The following is a 15122-nucleotide window of genomic DNA, read 5'->3' as shown; positions in this document are numbered from 1 at the left end:
ATGAAAAGAGAGAAAAATAGTAAAAAAAATAAATAAAGCCTCATGCTCAGACGGGCTTTGACCAGCATAACTCTAAAGCCGATTTATGCCCTTTCTTTTCTCCTACCTTGCATTTTAGCTATTTGTCTGCATCAGGTGGCAGAAGTGAACAGTAGTGGTTCTAGACGGATTTCACCAGGGTGGGGCTAGTGGTGTTTTTCATGGGGGCACAGAGCATAAAGGATAGTAAAACAAACCCTCCCAAAAAATAAACACAGAGCAAAAGTTTATCATCCAATACATAAAGAGAGCCATAAAGCAACCTACTACTGTGGAGGCCCTTATCCAGCATTTGCCCCTGTTGGCCCCTGTAAACAGAAAAGCAATACTGAACATGCAGAGAAATATAGGAACTCACAAACCTTATCTTCTTTCAACTATATAAAATTGAGTTCACATTAGAACATCAATTAGAAGATTTGGGATATTGGGTGATTAACCAACACAGAGTTTTACATAACTGTGAAACAGAATACAGCATAGTGTGGCATGCATTTAGATGTATTTAACACTTTGCTGCAAAAATGGATTTGAAAATAATAATAGATTTCTTAAATCAATTCATTTCTTAGAATAAGTGCAGTTGCCCTTTATGTAAATAGGTAAATGCACTGCTCTGACAATGGAAAGTGTAATTTGGCCTAAAAACAAGAGGATTAGATATTATGCACTTGAATAAAGATGGTGGAGTTATTTTTTTAAAATCATTTTAATCATAGATTATCTTATTTTAATTATCTGCGCAAACCAAGAGGATATAAACTTATTTCAAGAAAAATTGACCCACTTCTACTTCATTTTTGCAGTTATACTGACACACCATTCTAATATGGAGTGAAACTAGTTACCTTTAGTATTCATTGAATAAGCTAGCTAAGCTCACAACTATGTTAAATTCACTATTAGGATAAGTAACCCTATGCCATTGCAAAAGCTAAAATCTAAGTGGGTCATTTTTTTTCTTGAAATAGAACCCAATTCCTGTACTTTGAGCAGGTAAGGCAATTTGTCTACAGAATAAGATGATTTACATTTAAAATAAGAAACAATATCGTATCGTATTTTAAGAGCATTGTATCTAATTATGTTGTTTTAAAGAAAAAACAAAAGCAATTTCCATTTGTAGATTGTTTTATTTACCTGCACATATTAAAAGAAAATAAACAAATTTAAAGAATTTGTACTTATTTCCAGATTAGATTATTAGATTATGATCATAACCATGAACACACCATCAGGTCTTCAGCAGCCAAAATTTGGATGGATCTAAATAGAGGACAGAACACTTCATAAAGCCAGAGAGACATTTATTTATTTCAGATCATTTTCTAAGAAGATCCAGAGGACAGGCAAAGACACACTGGATGCTGGCCTTGGAGCACCTCAGGCTTCCCCCAGAGGAGCTGGAGGAGGGGTCCGGGGAGAGGGATGTCTGAGATTCTGCTGCCCCTCATGACCCGGTCACCGTGAATGAAAGGTGATTTCAAGCACAAGTAAATTTTTATGTGTTAGAATGCCCTAATCCAGGCGTTGCCAAAGTGACACCAAATGGGGGATCGCAAGATGGTTTTCACAATCGTTGTGTGACCCCTCAGGTGCAGGGAGAGTCAAAAAATATTGTGAAGTAAAAAAAAAATTGTGGCCAGTTAAACCAAATAAATAAGCCATGCTGTAAGTAGTTGTAAAACACATTTGTTTAAATACATTTTTCATCTTATACAGTGAGTTAAATATTAAATAAGCTGCTAAATTATAAAAAAGCTCAAATTAATAATTAAAAATGCATTTTCAAGTATAAAAAAAAGTTAAATGTCATTAGATAAGCATACATTTATTCACAATTTTTACAATTAGTTCATTTAAAGGTGTAGTGGAGGATTTTCACGACTCACCCTCTCCACTTTAAAAAAAAAATGCACATGCACAATCTTGTACCCAAGAGGGATGGGCTCATAGGTGCATTTCTCCTCGTGCACGCTCTGTTTGAAAATGGTTGCTTTTGCATCACTCATAAAAGCTTACTGTCCAAAAGAAGATTTTCAATTCAAAAAGCATATGTACTTCCTGCAGAGGATGAGGAGAGAATACATTCGGGGCTCCTCTTCTGTAAATAAAAGATATTTCATCCTAGCTCTGCGTGTCACCAGCCTATAACATCATCAATGACCCCTTACACCCCCACCATGGACTATTCTCCCTCCTGCCCTCTGGGAAGAGGCTTCGAAGCATCCAATGCAGGTCCAGCAAACAGCTTCTTCCCCACCGCCATCAGACTGCTGAACTGTTGAAAAAACTTTAAATCATGTCACAGACTCTGCATCACACTGACAACACCAAACCCAAATACTGCATAAATGCACCATATATATTATTGATTTGAACTTCCATATCATTGTGTTCTTTTGCACCATATTTTTTCTTCCACACTGTTTACATTTGAGCACTGCTGCACTTTAAGGAATGGAAATGTTATTAAAGCTGTACAAAACTAAAGTTGTCTAAGTCTAAGGTGTAAAGAGCTGCTAGAGACACTGCATCAAAAGGCACTGTGTCTTTTTAAGAACATTAAGTTTAGCCTAGTAATCTAGCCCCACCCACACACGTCCAAAATCCGTTTTTCCTGCGAGTGGTCTAGCCTCGATCAATGACCCAGGCCCTAGAACTGGCGGGCCAATCACAACGCAGAGATGTGTTTTGAATTTCTGGATGCAAAGAAGGCGGGGTTTTGAGGGCGTGACGATAAAGCTGCACGACGCTGGAGAAAGCACAACAATGAAGATGGAAACAACTATGGAACATTTCTCATTTGACTCAGCTTTGGAATCAGGGGTATTCGCCGTTTTACCGACAGGCTGTTTGTTTGCACTACCCCGCGAGCTTTCTGTTGCGCTTACTACGTCACAGTCAGTTGCGCTCATTGGTCAGAGCGTTGGCCAAGAGGCACAGACATGGTTTGAAAAACAAAAGGTTGTTCTCATCAACAATCTTCCGATGTCTCATTCATCGGGGCCAGACTAAATTATACATTTAATCTCAAATTTAGTCTGGTTTATCAGGCTACTTTAAGTTACTTTGTTTGAAATTTTACACAAATATTTTAGAAAGATACATTCAGAGATTTGTTTGTGAAAAGTCAAAGTGACAAAGATGAAGCCAGGGGAGAAACATTGCATTTAAGACCTGCTGTAATGTTACATTCCATGTATTATGAATGTCCATGAATCAATTTTTTGCCTCACATCTGGACCGTACTAGTTTTTTCTTGTCCCATCTTTACTTAGTCTCTAACTTATTCTGGAGAGTTAAATGCTGAGGCTGAAACAATGAAAGCTCATCTTTTATGGATTTTCAGTGTTAATGCCAGTGCTGGATTTAATGACATCCTCATGCAGTGAGCTGGTAGAAGTAGGCCAGTGTTACATCACACAAGCTCTACTTTGTGTTTTCTGGCAAAGTGTGTCAGTATGTCGCTGCTGCACTTTTCTCATTGCAGACTGGTTAAAGTTGCCTATTAGAGAAAGCTGCCAACTGTTAATGATAGAGCCGATTAATTATTGACCCTCCTCCGGTTAAACTTTGAACCGTTTTCCCTGAGAATAATCGTAGAGGTGTAAAGTAGAGAAACTAGGAAGAAAAAAAAGACTGTATTAATGGAACACTGTTAGCCAAAAATCTGTTTTCTAGTTAATTTCTAAGTAATTCCAGTAGGAATAACAAAAAAACCAGCAAACCTCTACTAAGAAATGCACCGATTGTACTTTCCCTGACCGAAGGTAATTTCTGATATTATTATGATTTTTCTTCCCTAAACAATTGAAACAAAGAAAGAGGAAAAGATTTTCTTCAGGTTTTTACATAGAAGTGAGTAATTTGGATCCCAAGAACAATATATTAAATACAGGAACTAGATTATTATTTTCATACACTAAAGCACATGTGCCTGATGTTTATCAAGCTGAAAAAGTGCTTCAGGGTAAATTCTGTTAGCTGATGCATTTTAGACTAATAAATGGTTAGAATTCTTAGCTTTGAAGAACTTAACAGATGAATAAAAATAGAAGGGTTCATTCAGAGCCAATTAAAGGGAAATCACCTCATCCTAGTATCCTGCATTTCATTGGTAAATCTCTAATATGAAAAAAAAAGAATAGAAAGGTAAAAAGAATTTCAGGTTTCTTCAGGCTTTGCTTTCCAGACAGCTTATTCATCTACAGCAAGATGTAAAATAGAAATAGTTACCATGGATTTGGTCCAGATATGAGTTTGACTACTATGTTTTACAATCGGGAGCAGAGATAAAGATGAAAGTAGAAAAAGGGATGCAAAAGGAATAGGATGGAAAGAAAGTAAAAGAAAGAAGGAAGAATAAACTAAGTGGGAAGAAAAGAATGTAAAGAGGCAAGGTAAGAAGGTTGTTAGGAAGGGAGGTGTGATCTGAGGAGGAAAGGAAGTGAGGAAGACAGCAGGACAAAAAAGAGAAAAACAGGATTAAGGTAAAAGAGATAAGGAAAAGAGAGGAAGAAAATATAGGAAAAAGGCAAATAAGAAATATAGAACATAAGAAATAGAGAAAAAAAAAAAAAAGAAACAAGCATGAGATAAAAAAGTAAAGTGTCATTAGATGTAGGAATAATATCCCAGAATGTCCAAAATGACGTGGGGAAGATGCCTGCTTATAAATTGGCTCCTTTTACCTGGAATCCAAATCTCTCAGGACCTCTCATTTCAGATGGATATAAGATGTGTTTCTGCTTTTATTATATGTTTTAACATTAGAAATTGAAACCTGTTTGCTTGCTGCTGGGGAGCTGTCTCCGATTAAATAAAGGTAAAATGAAAACAATAAATAAAAGGTGGTCATCTTTACAGTAATGTCTATATTTTCCTGGAAAACACCCAGGTTAATTAAATTGCATACTTTTGCAGAGTTCCAAGGAACTGTGACTATTGCTCAGATATTTTCTTTCCTTGGTAATGATGAATAATTTTCTTGTGCAAAGCAATTATAAATGTATGGCCTAACTGGTGATTCTGGTAAATTATTAATAGCTTAGCGTTTATAATGATTGGATGACCAACTAACCTGCCTGTTGTGTTGAAATTCAGCAGAACCTGAGAGGTAAATTCTATGAAGCAGGAAGGATAAAAAAAAGACTCAGAAACAGAAATTTTCATTGATATGTCGGCAGGGCAACATTATTTTTTATTTTTTCTTGAAATGCTCCCGTCTTTCAACAATGAACATTAGTGTCTTTACATGGTTATGATAAACCAGACCAACTGCCACCCATCTCTACACACCACACCAAAGTTTTGCCTTGTCTCGTCCATTTCATTTTCATAAAAACCATCATCAAAACCACAAACTTTACCATTTAATACACACCAAAAAAAAAAAAGAAATAAAAAAAAAAGTGGGGGACGAAGAGGAATGAGGCAAATACATGTAATCACAGTCAGTAGGAGCAAAGACACGGCATAGAGAAAAAAAACAAAACACCCGGACTCAAAAGAAGATACGAAACCAATAAAACAAACATTACAGTGTTTGTGAACCTTTACATTTATACACAAGCACCAAAAAAGCCAAACAGATACATAGATAATAAACTAGAATCCAGTGAAGGCAATGTGTCACAATCCAGATGCAGAACTACCACGAAAAAAAGGGGATTTGCAACCCCCTGAAATGCATAATGGAGGCAAACAGGAAATAAGGGAGAGCCAACTCTACTTTCAATTAAAGCTCTAAATCAGAAATTTAGTCCAGTTTGATGATAAGCAGAGTTTGGCTTTGGAATTAAGCAACTCGGCTACAACCTTAAAATTTTTTTTTTCAATGTGTGTCATGGGGCTTTGTGGTCATATTTGGTCACACTACAGAACCGTGATCCATGACAGAAAAAGTAAACAGTAGGTATTCATGATTGAAGTTAAGTCTCAGTGCACTGCAGTGTTTTTTTTTTTTACATGTCCTAACTCCTTTTGCCTCTCCTCCTTCTCCACTACAAAAAGTTCTACTTTTAGGCTGATATGCATCTAAAAGGTTCTGTACACATTCTCTGTCTGTTGTTTTTTTTTTTTATTCTTTTTTTTATTATTATTTTTTACAGTGAATGGCATTTTGACGAAGAGGGAAATAAATACAGTGGGGCCAGTGAACGAATGGTAACAAGATACGGTTGATAAAGCTTAAAGAAACTAAAGGCTTAAAGCCTGCAGCCGGTGATTCCCACCAAATATTTAAAGGCTGGTTAAAGGTTTATTAATTCTAATGTTTTAATGAGGCCACCCTCTCAGGGAGAAAACGTATTTTCCTTTCAGTGCTCCTGGCTCTCCGAACTGGATGACCATTTCTCTGTAAACAAGACATTTTATTACTGATTAATCCCAAAAGCTTACAGAAGAGAGATGTTTAATCTGAATGTATCCTGTAGCAACCATTAACAGCACGGCTGTGCAGTAGGGGTGTAACAATGCAACTCGTGACACGAGAAATAGATCCAGTTATCAGGCAAGATCCTCAACAATAGAAACATGACATCATTTTCAGAAAAAAAGTTTTTATTTTTACTGGGGTCCTGTGACAAGTAAAATGTCAAACTACATATAGGAGGTTTGATTTGTATCATTTCTGTTCACTACACGTGTTTGATTGTGTTCATCAGGTTTATCAGGAAATCACACTGATGATGTAGAGGTTTTTAAAAACCTCATGTATCAAATATGATACATTTGGGGTTACAGGGTTACCATTAACAAGAATTAGGGGGTCCATATTATCTCTTTTTAAGCAAACATACAAAAAATTGCCAGTTCTTTTACATATATATCTCTGGAGTCTGTATATAACATTTAAGTCCAGGTTTGATTTGTCCACGCTTTCAGTTTCGCTCTTTCCTTCTAGTTTTTTTAAAAATAGCATTAATATTTTTGAAATTTCAAAAATGTATCGTAGAATAATCCAGTTTTAGAATTTATCATTTTACCTAATGTTTATTTCTGTATTTGGAGGCACCGATGGAGATGCTAACTTTAGCCTCGTTGACAGCTAATGCTCACTCTACAATCATTGAAGTCTGGTTTTAGGTCACACATGTTGCTGATATAAGAAACTAAGTACAACCCTACCCATTATCTACTAGCCTGTTAAATACTACATCCCATCTATGAGTCATGTGGTCCTTCCAATTTTGTAGCAACATATAATAAGCAATAAGGCGGCTCTCCGCCATCACACCGCAGTGGTTTTATATGGCAGATAGACACTCCTAGGGGTTAAAGAACAGCAGCTGATTTGATTTAAGCTTTTTTTCAAGGTGTTCTTGGCGATTTGGTGTGGCCGGTTAACAGGTTTGTCATCTCACAGCATCAGAACCGTCCTAGGCAGAGTGGGCTTTAGGAAGATGTGTCCAATATGATTTTAAAATGTTATGACCGAAGAGTTTTTAGATTTCAACCTTCGGATAAAGAGTCTCAACTTGTTTGAATCTGTAAAAATGTCACTTCAATGTCATGTTATATTTCCAATTGAATCAGGCCCTTAAAAAAATCTCCTGCCACGAGATCTCGTTGCACCCCCACTGTGCGATAGTTGTGATTTGTCAGAGAACAGTCATTTTCAGATACATCATTTCTGCTGCATTTCTACTGAATGTGTATTCATTTTTTTAAATAGATGCAGAAAATAGATACATGTATTCATTTACATCAAATTTATGTACAAAACAAGTGCTTCAAAAATAACTGTGATGTGATCTTTCGTGGAATAATGCAGATGGCTAAGAGGGAGAGGGGTTGGCAGAGGTAGGGCCAGGGAAGAGGTATGAAAACTAATAGTTGTTGTATTGGTGCTTCTTTGGTCGAAGGTGTTCATTTGCATTTGATTGTAGTTAAGGCAGAGACCCCATACATTTGTATGTTTATCTACATCTGAACATGTATCAAATTTGTGGTAAGTGGATTTTTTTCTTTTTACATTCCTTTTCGTATACTATCAAAAATGTGCTTTAGCCGGTGTATTCTGCTGGATGCTGCTGAATGAGAAAGTAGAAAAAACAGGGAGTTTCATTTCTCCTCACCCTATAGACAACATGCTTCAGTAAGTATGGAGAGGATGTAAGAAATGACAAAATCTGTACAACATATACAAATATGATACACAGCCCTACAATGTGTCCGTTTTTTTCTCCCAAATCGAGGGATAGGGAAGCCTGGAATCATGTCCCAGATGCTTCAGAAGGGCATTTTATGGTAGGGCAAAGGCATGATGGCAGAGCAGTCTTAGAGGAGAACTTGCCTCCTAATCTCGCCTCTTGTTCCGTCTCCCACCACTTTCCTTTTTGCCACTGTCTTTCCTTGGCCCCCCTTCTGATGCTACAAGTTTGCAAGCTCCACTTGGACGCTCTTGCTTAATGTTCTCCAAAGGCGAGAGGGAAAGGTAGGGGTGCTGAGGCAAAGGAGGTGGGGTAGCAGACGGCGGAGAGGTCGGGGAGTCTTGTCCAGAGCAGTTGCCACCACTACTGCCGCTACTCATTGCCCGGTGTTTGAGTCTGAGTTTGTGGGGCAGAGCTGTCCCCCTTACCTCCCCTTGGGGATCCCAGCCCTGCATCTGGAAGCAGCCTGGGTACTGGGGAAGAGGCAACCCGGACTGAAGGATCCCAGAAAGATGTTGGTTGTGGAGGCTGCTCATATCTGGGCAGGACAAAGACAGCGATTCCTCATCATCTGTCGATGCCTCTTTGTCAGAATTGCAGGGATCGCCGTCACTTAACGACGTTGATTGGCTTTGAAGATAACTGTTGGCTCGGGGTCCACCCTCGTAGCTAAGCACTGGTGGCTCCTCATCTTGTGCACTGAGGTAGGAATGATGAGGTTGCTGAAGATGCTGACACAACTGGGCCTGGGTGACGCCCTCTACCTGTTCACAGTGGGTAGCTACAGGTGATTCGTCCTCTTGTCTCTGCTCTAACTGTTGCTGGGTAAGTTGGCAGACTCTGTACACCTCTCTCTGTTTAACTTCACTAAAGCTGTCAGAAAGCTCATATTGAGGGGAGTCCAATGTCTTTCTCTCCAGTTGCTTTGTTACCTCAGCGAGAGTCTCTGAGGAGGTCTCTGTGATTGACTGCTGCAGTTGGCTGCTGCTGTGCTTTAAGGCTACTTGCACATCAACATCCTGGGGCCTGCTGACGATATCTACCGGATAGGAGGCACTGCTGGCACCATACAGGATTACACTTCTTTGGGCAGCAGGGGGGTTAGGGGTAGCCTGGCTGATGTTTTTGATAGCAGAAGCGGTTTCCTGATGGGGTTGTGATTGCTGCTGAATTAGATGGGGCTGGTGGTGATATGCAGCCTCCATCTCTTGTTGCTGCTTAATCTGGTGGTGTGCAGACGAAGAAGCTGGACCCCTGTGAATGTTGAACATAATCTGGGTTGTGGTGCCACTGGTGATGTCCATCTCCAATCTGTCGCCCTCCTGTTTGATCTCAAACGGAATCGGCTCAGGGCTGTCCCTGGATGAGCCATCGGACAGGTCAGAGAGGGAGCCTCGGGGAGAGTATTTCACCAGCTGCCTGTGGCCATCGCTGCGCCCTGACTGCTCTGTTTCTGAAGAGTCAGAGTTAATCATCACCTGAGAACCACTCGAGTAGCCGCTGGAGTAGTACTGAGTAGAAGAGGAGGATGAGGAACAGCCTCCATTTCCTGCATCGCTTCCTACGTTCATTTGTTGGCTCTTCTCGATGTAGGAGGCTGTGCTTATGAGACCAAAGCGCAACTTTAACTGGAGCAGCTCAGTCTTGAGCCTCACATTCTCGTCATTCAGTGCGATAACACGATTCTCCAGAACCATGTCGTTGAGACGGCGCTTCTCCCGAGAGCGCTTGGCCGCTTCATTATTCTTGCGCCTCTTTTCCCAATAAGAGGCGTCCTTTTTCTCATCAGAAATGAACTGACGCTTTCGTCTGCAGGTGACATTGGGCTTGGGCTTGATCATACGCCCTAAGCGACCTGGTGTCCCTTGAAGAGTCTCTTCGTAACCATTGTAGGTCTCAATGTTCAGGTTGTTCCCTGAGGGATTACTCAGTGTTTTCAGAGGTGGACTTAAGTTTTCCATTCTTGAAACTGGTAGCCACTTCCAACTAATGCAAGCACCTTGCCTCCTGAAGCAGGAAACTTGTTTATTGTTTGAGAGTTATGTGTCTAAATACCTCAAACAGATGAAGAACAATTTATATGTAACGCTGGCAACCCTCATTTATCCACGTTATCCAACAAAGAACCCAGAGGTGAATTTGATCAGTCTCCAGTCTTGGTTACTAAAGGTTGGTAGAAGAACAACACAGTTTGCTGAGCTGAGGGCAAAGTGTCCTAGATCTCCACACAGGCTGCAGGATGTAGGACGTTTGGTTTATCTCAGCATGTTAGTCTCTCGGGTATGTTGGCCTTAGCTTCCCTCCGTCACTCCGTTCTCTCTGCAAGATGACACCCTGTAAACATAAAAAAAAAAAAGAAAAGACAAAGAAATTTTAATCCACATGGACTGCAGGTAATCTGCTACATACACTTATTGTAGACCTTATTTGATCCTAAAAATAAAACATCTAAGTTAGTCATCCACACGTGGAGCCTCCATCTAATCTTTTGGCATGTCTGGTCTTTGCTGCCTCTGTAACCCCTGGCAACCAGTAAATGGCTGCTAGACCTTAGCGTCTGACCTTTTAGACTTGCTATTGATGTGATCTGTCTGCAAACTGTGACCTCTGACCCATTCCCTGGCATATTGATGTTGGCTTTGGGTGATGCAATGGGGGCAAAGAGTTCATTAGAAGACGGCTAATCCTGCCAGTTAGCTGAAAGCAAACATTGCTTGTGTACTGCAACCAAGGAAGGCACATACATACATGAATTGCACAACTCCACTGAAATTACATCAGTTGCAGACATGCTGAGAGCATGAAAACTGGATTGTGTAAGGATTAGCTCTTTTGTTTTGCCTGATGAGTGAATAAAGGCAAAGGCTGAGTCAGCTGCACATCTGTTGGTGTTTCCTGGATCTGCTTTGCAGCATTTTTTAAGGAATACAAAGAAAAAAACCTTCAACTTGGGACTAGTTTTCCACTGAGAACCCCCATCCACCAACACTGCTGATTCCCCACCCCCCACTGAAATGCGCTCATCCGCGAAGGAATGTGGCAGCATTCTTGGCCATAAAAAGTCAATGCCAAATCGATGTTACAGGTTGAGCAGATAAGGCAGACAAAGGCCTCTGCTAATGCAGGTCAAGGAAAAAGATGTCTAGAAACTAGTGAGGGGTTTGAAGATGTAGGGGGGTAGCTGGGAGGCGAGATATCTATAAATATAGGTCAAGAGCCCCCCAGAAAAGAAAAAAAATGTGACAATCAGCTTAAACTAAACCTTAACAACTGTGTCTTTATAAAACCATAAAAGCTTAATCAAACATATATTGTTTTTCTCTAAATTAATGCTTTGTTAGTGTTGAGTCTTTTTATTGCTTTTAACCTTGAATTTTTCTTTGGTTCATAAACTAAAACACATGAATAACTGTCTAAAAAGGAAAGGGGGAAAAAGAAAAATAAGATATTGCAATCCAGGAATGAAAACTGGAAAAACATCTTAATTTAAAAAACGTTTTGAGAATTTTCTTGGATTTCATTTTTCAATTGATTTTTTTTCTATTTTTCCACTTTCTTTTTTTCTTTTATTTTTTCAAAAGATTTTTAAAAATATAATTATCCGAATTTCTCTTTTTCAGATTAAGTTTTCCAAAATGCAAAAATGTATCCATAAAAAATCTAGGTTAACTAATTGTTTTCATGTTTTCCTAGTGGCTTTGCCTGTAAAAACATTTCAGGATTAAAGATTTGTAATATATATTCTATTTATACAAATAAGTATAAGTATACAAATATAAACAAATCTATCTTTGTTGTGTAGCTGTACTACTTACATAGACATAAGTGACTGTGTTGACCTAGATCATGTATTAAATGTTTAACCCCAGTCTTGTTTTACTTGCTTTTCAGGATATGCAAAAATTAAAGAAAATGGTTGATGTGCTGCGTTTTTCTACGCTTCATGCAAATAATAAAAAATAAAAAAAACACAAAATGCCACTTTCTGTGTTTTCAAATGCGAGGTTGTTGCTTTTTCTCTCCGATATAAATGGATACCAGCTTGATTGTAGGAAAGGGTTCAGCTTTTGGGATGGTCTTTGTGTCGCACACAGCCCATGCCTTTGCCTTTAAATATGTTTATAAAGCAAAGTTGCATTGTATTTTTATAAAAACTTTGCCAGCACATACCGGAAAGCCTTTCCTGGACTTAACCGTTTCAGGTCATCCTCCTGAATGCTTGACATGTGCTTCTGTGGCACGAGTCAGAAAAACAGAGGGGATAGAGGCCTGTTTAATCGGTATGTCCTACTGACCTAGAAACTAGGGACGAGCCGCACTCCGTAAACAAGAGCCTGGCTTCCTTCACTGTGTCTTTCACTGAAATATAGGTCAGCGGAAAGGCAGAAAGAGGAAAGGTAGAAGTCGGAAAAAAGATAAGAGAGGCCGCAAAAAAAAAAGACGAAAACCGGCCAATTAGAGCGTTTTGTAAGGATCGAACAAAGAAGAAACAAGTGAAGTGGAAACAAAGAAAGCAGAGGGAACAAAACGAGGGAGAGTTAAAACAAAGAGATTATGCTGTTGCCTGGTAGGGGGAGAACCGGCAGCCTTTACAACACTGACTGTATTGCATCATCGCCAGGAATTTGTCACCCGTAGCAACATAAAAATGGGGAACCAGCGGGCACAGCCAATCATATCGGACGTTCTTTCTCTTCCTTCAAACCAGCTGCCTCACGTGCTCCATTTCAGATTATTATTAAGAAAACGGAGGGTTAACTGACGTCACATAGTGCGTATGTTCTATATTTGTCCTCAGCAGGAGCAAACACATGAATGACCTCGGCTGTAACAAACAAACCTCTTATTTTTTTGTAAAGATTCTGGCTTAATCCTGTAAATAAATGCAAAACCAGTATTTCTTTCATGAAAATACTTCTGCAGATGCCTAAAGCCGCAGCGGGCTGCATGAAAACCTGCCGTTAAGAGTAGTTTTCCAGACCCATTATGCAAATACAGTCACTGAGGCAGCAAACCTGCTCGGTGCCCCGTTTATTTCCCTTGACCTGGATTGCTCTTTCCGATCATCATAAATACTTCACATTTCACTGCTTGGTTTCTGTGGCACTCTGGAAATGACAGCACAGGAAAAGAATCTGGAGTCGAACTCCCTCACACGACCACAGAACCCACAGTGCAACCAACGAGTCCAAAAGGAGCATTGAGCCTCGGAAACAGTTGTTCAAACGCTGAAGCACGTGTTTTAGTGGACCGTTCTCCCAAATGAGGACAGGTCTGACATAAAAGGAGAGAAAAGGGCCACTCCTACAGACCCTACTTATAATGAGGGCAAATGACACATAGGGCACATGCTGGGTTAGAGATCATATGTGAGGAGGGCTTGATATCCCAGGCTGGGTGGCTGACTTACAGTGGAAAAGATGTCAAGAAGATGATGAAAATAGAAAGAGGAGTTGGGGTAAAGGCCCGGGCAGCAGACCAACAAGGCGAGGCAGAGTCCTACCCATAAACACGAACCATATCATCTCTTTCTCCAAAGGGGGAAAAAAAAAAAGGCTGGGTGACTCAGTCCATGTGGTGCACCAGTCACATGTGCTCTCCTGGCCTACTAAATGCTGTAATTTGCCTTTCTGTTGGCTCCAAACCACAGAACGATAACAAAGCCAGGCTCTCATCTTTCATCACCGTCCATGTGCCAGGAAACTCCAAGAAAGCCCAATAAAGTAGGACAGCACAAAAAAAAGAACACTTAGCCCTCCGGACTACAACCTCTTGCCCTTTTTTTTATTTAGCAAAGACAACCCGGAACTTTAATCAAACACCTAGTTTATATCATTTTAAAGTGTTGTTTTAAGAGGTTATCTTAGTAATAGTAACAGTTACATTTTGTGCAGAGGACTTTATATTGCAGGGAGCTTATGGGAACAAAGGGGAAGAAATCCTCAGAGCAACCGATTCCGTTTTAGCTCATTTTTAATAATTTAAACGGACAATGATCATTTTAACGGGATGCAGAGCTGCATAAACAATCCAATTACACTTTAAGTAGAGAAAGATAGTAAGGTTTTCTCGACCAAACAACACTGGTGTTACTATTAGTGTTGCGCCGATTACATTTTTTGGCCCCGATACCCGATACCTGACTGTGCAGTATCGGCCAATATGGATACTATCTGTTTGAAATTGATGTGTGTGTATATGAAGAACTGTATACTACTTGGATGTAAAATAATTGTCATCATGGCTTTTTCAAGCTGCTGCCTACCTTTGCGAAGCAGGAAAAAGACTAATACAAAGTGAATCCGGTAGAACTTTTTATTGCCTACCTAAATGGTATCATTGTCCTATTTGTCAGTACTCGCCGATACCGATACCACCATTTTAGTGCTGGATCGGGGCCCCGCCCGGTTTTGGTATCGGTGCAACATTAGTTACTATATCTCAGTTTGTTAGTCTGGTCTATTATTAAGCTCAGTAATCATGCACATGTAGTAACATTTTCAAACGTATCTAAGTATGCCATTTCTGATGCCAGTACTCGTTTTTACATGTTTAACTTACTTCCTGCTGATAAATCCAAAATTCTGTGTTTGACTATAAAGGACCAGAAAATGTATCATAATATAAGCCTTTAATAATAACTCATATTGGTCATTATTGCTTAGTGTTTAGTTTAACTTAGACCAGGGAGAAAAAAAGCTTGAAATTATTCTATTCTATTCTAAGTGCAGCTGGCAGCATCAATTCACTTCTTCAGTTGGCCGCCCTGTTAGATTTTTCTTCCCAGTGTCATTTGCGGAGCTCGCCTGAAGATGATTCTGTAATTTTCCACATCTTGTAGTAGTTTGGACGTTTTCCCGACAGATTCCAGGTCAGCCCATCGTGAGTCAGTGCATTATTAAAACTAAGCATAGTGACACAGATGCA

General features: G+C 39.6%; 1 protein-coding gene across 2 annotated transcripts in view; it reads right to left on the bottom strand.

The window, feature by feature from the left end:
• Nucleotides 1–6094: 6094 nt before the first annotated feature.
• Nucleotides 6095–15122, bottom strand: part of LOC107103706 — a 13535-nt gene continuing 4507 nt past the window's right edge. For both annotated transcript variants that reach the window (XM_015403506.1, XM_015403507.1), the window contains exon 2: nucleotides 6095–10529. In XM_015403506.1, coding sequence (XP_015258992.1) covers nucleotides 8342–10156 — 1815 coding nt within the window. In that variant the 5' untranslated portion in view covers nucleotides 10157–10529 and the 3' untranslated portion in view covers nucleotides 6095–8341. The remainder of the gene's footprint in view (nucleotides 10530–15122) is intronic.

The sequence above is a fragment of the Cyprinodon variegatus genome, unplaced genomic scaffold (genome assembly GCF_000732505.1).
Source record: "Cyprinodon variegatus isolate N-32 unplaced genomic scaffold, C_variegatus-1.0 Scaffold1510, whole genome shotgun sequence".
Lineage (NCBI taxonomy): Eukaryota > Metazoa > Chordata > Actinopteri > Cyprinodontiformes > Cyprinodontidae > Cyprinodon > Cyprinodon variegatus.
This window is presented reverse-complemented; position numbering and strand designations above follow the sequence as displayed.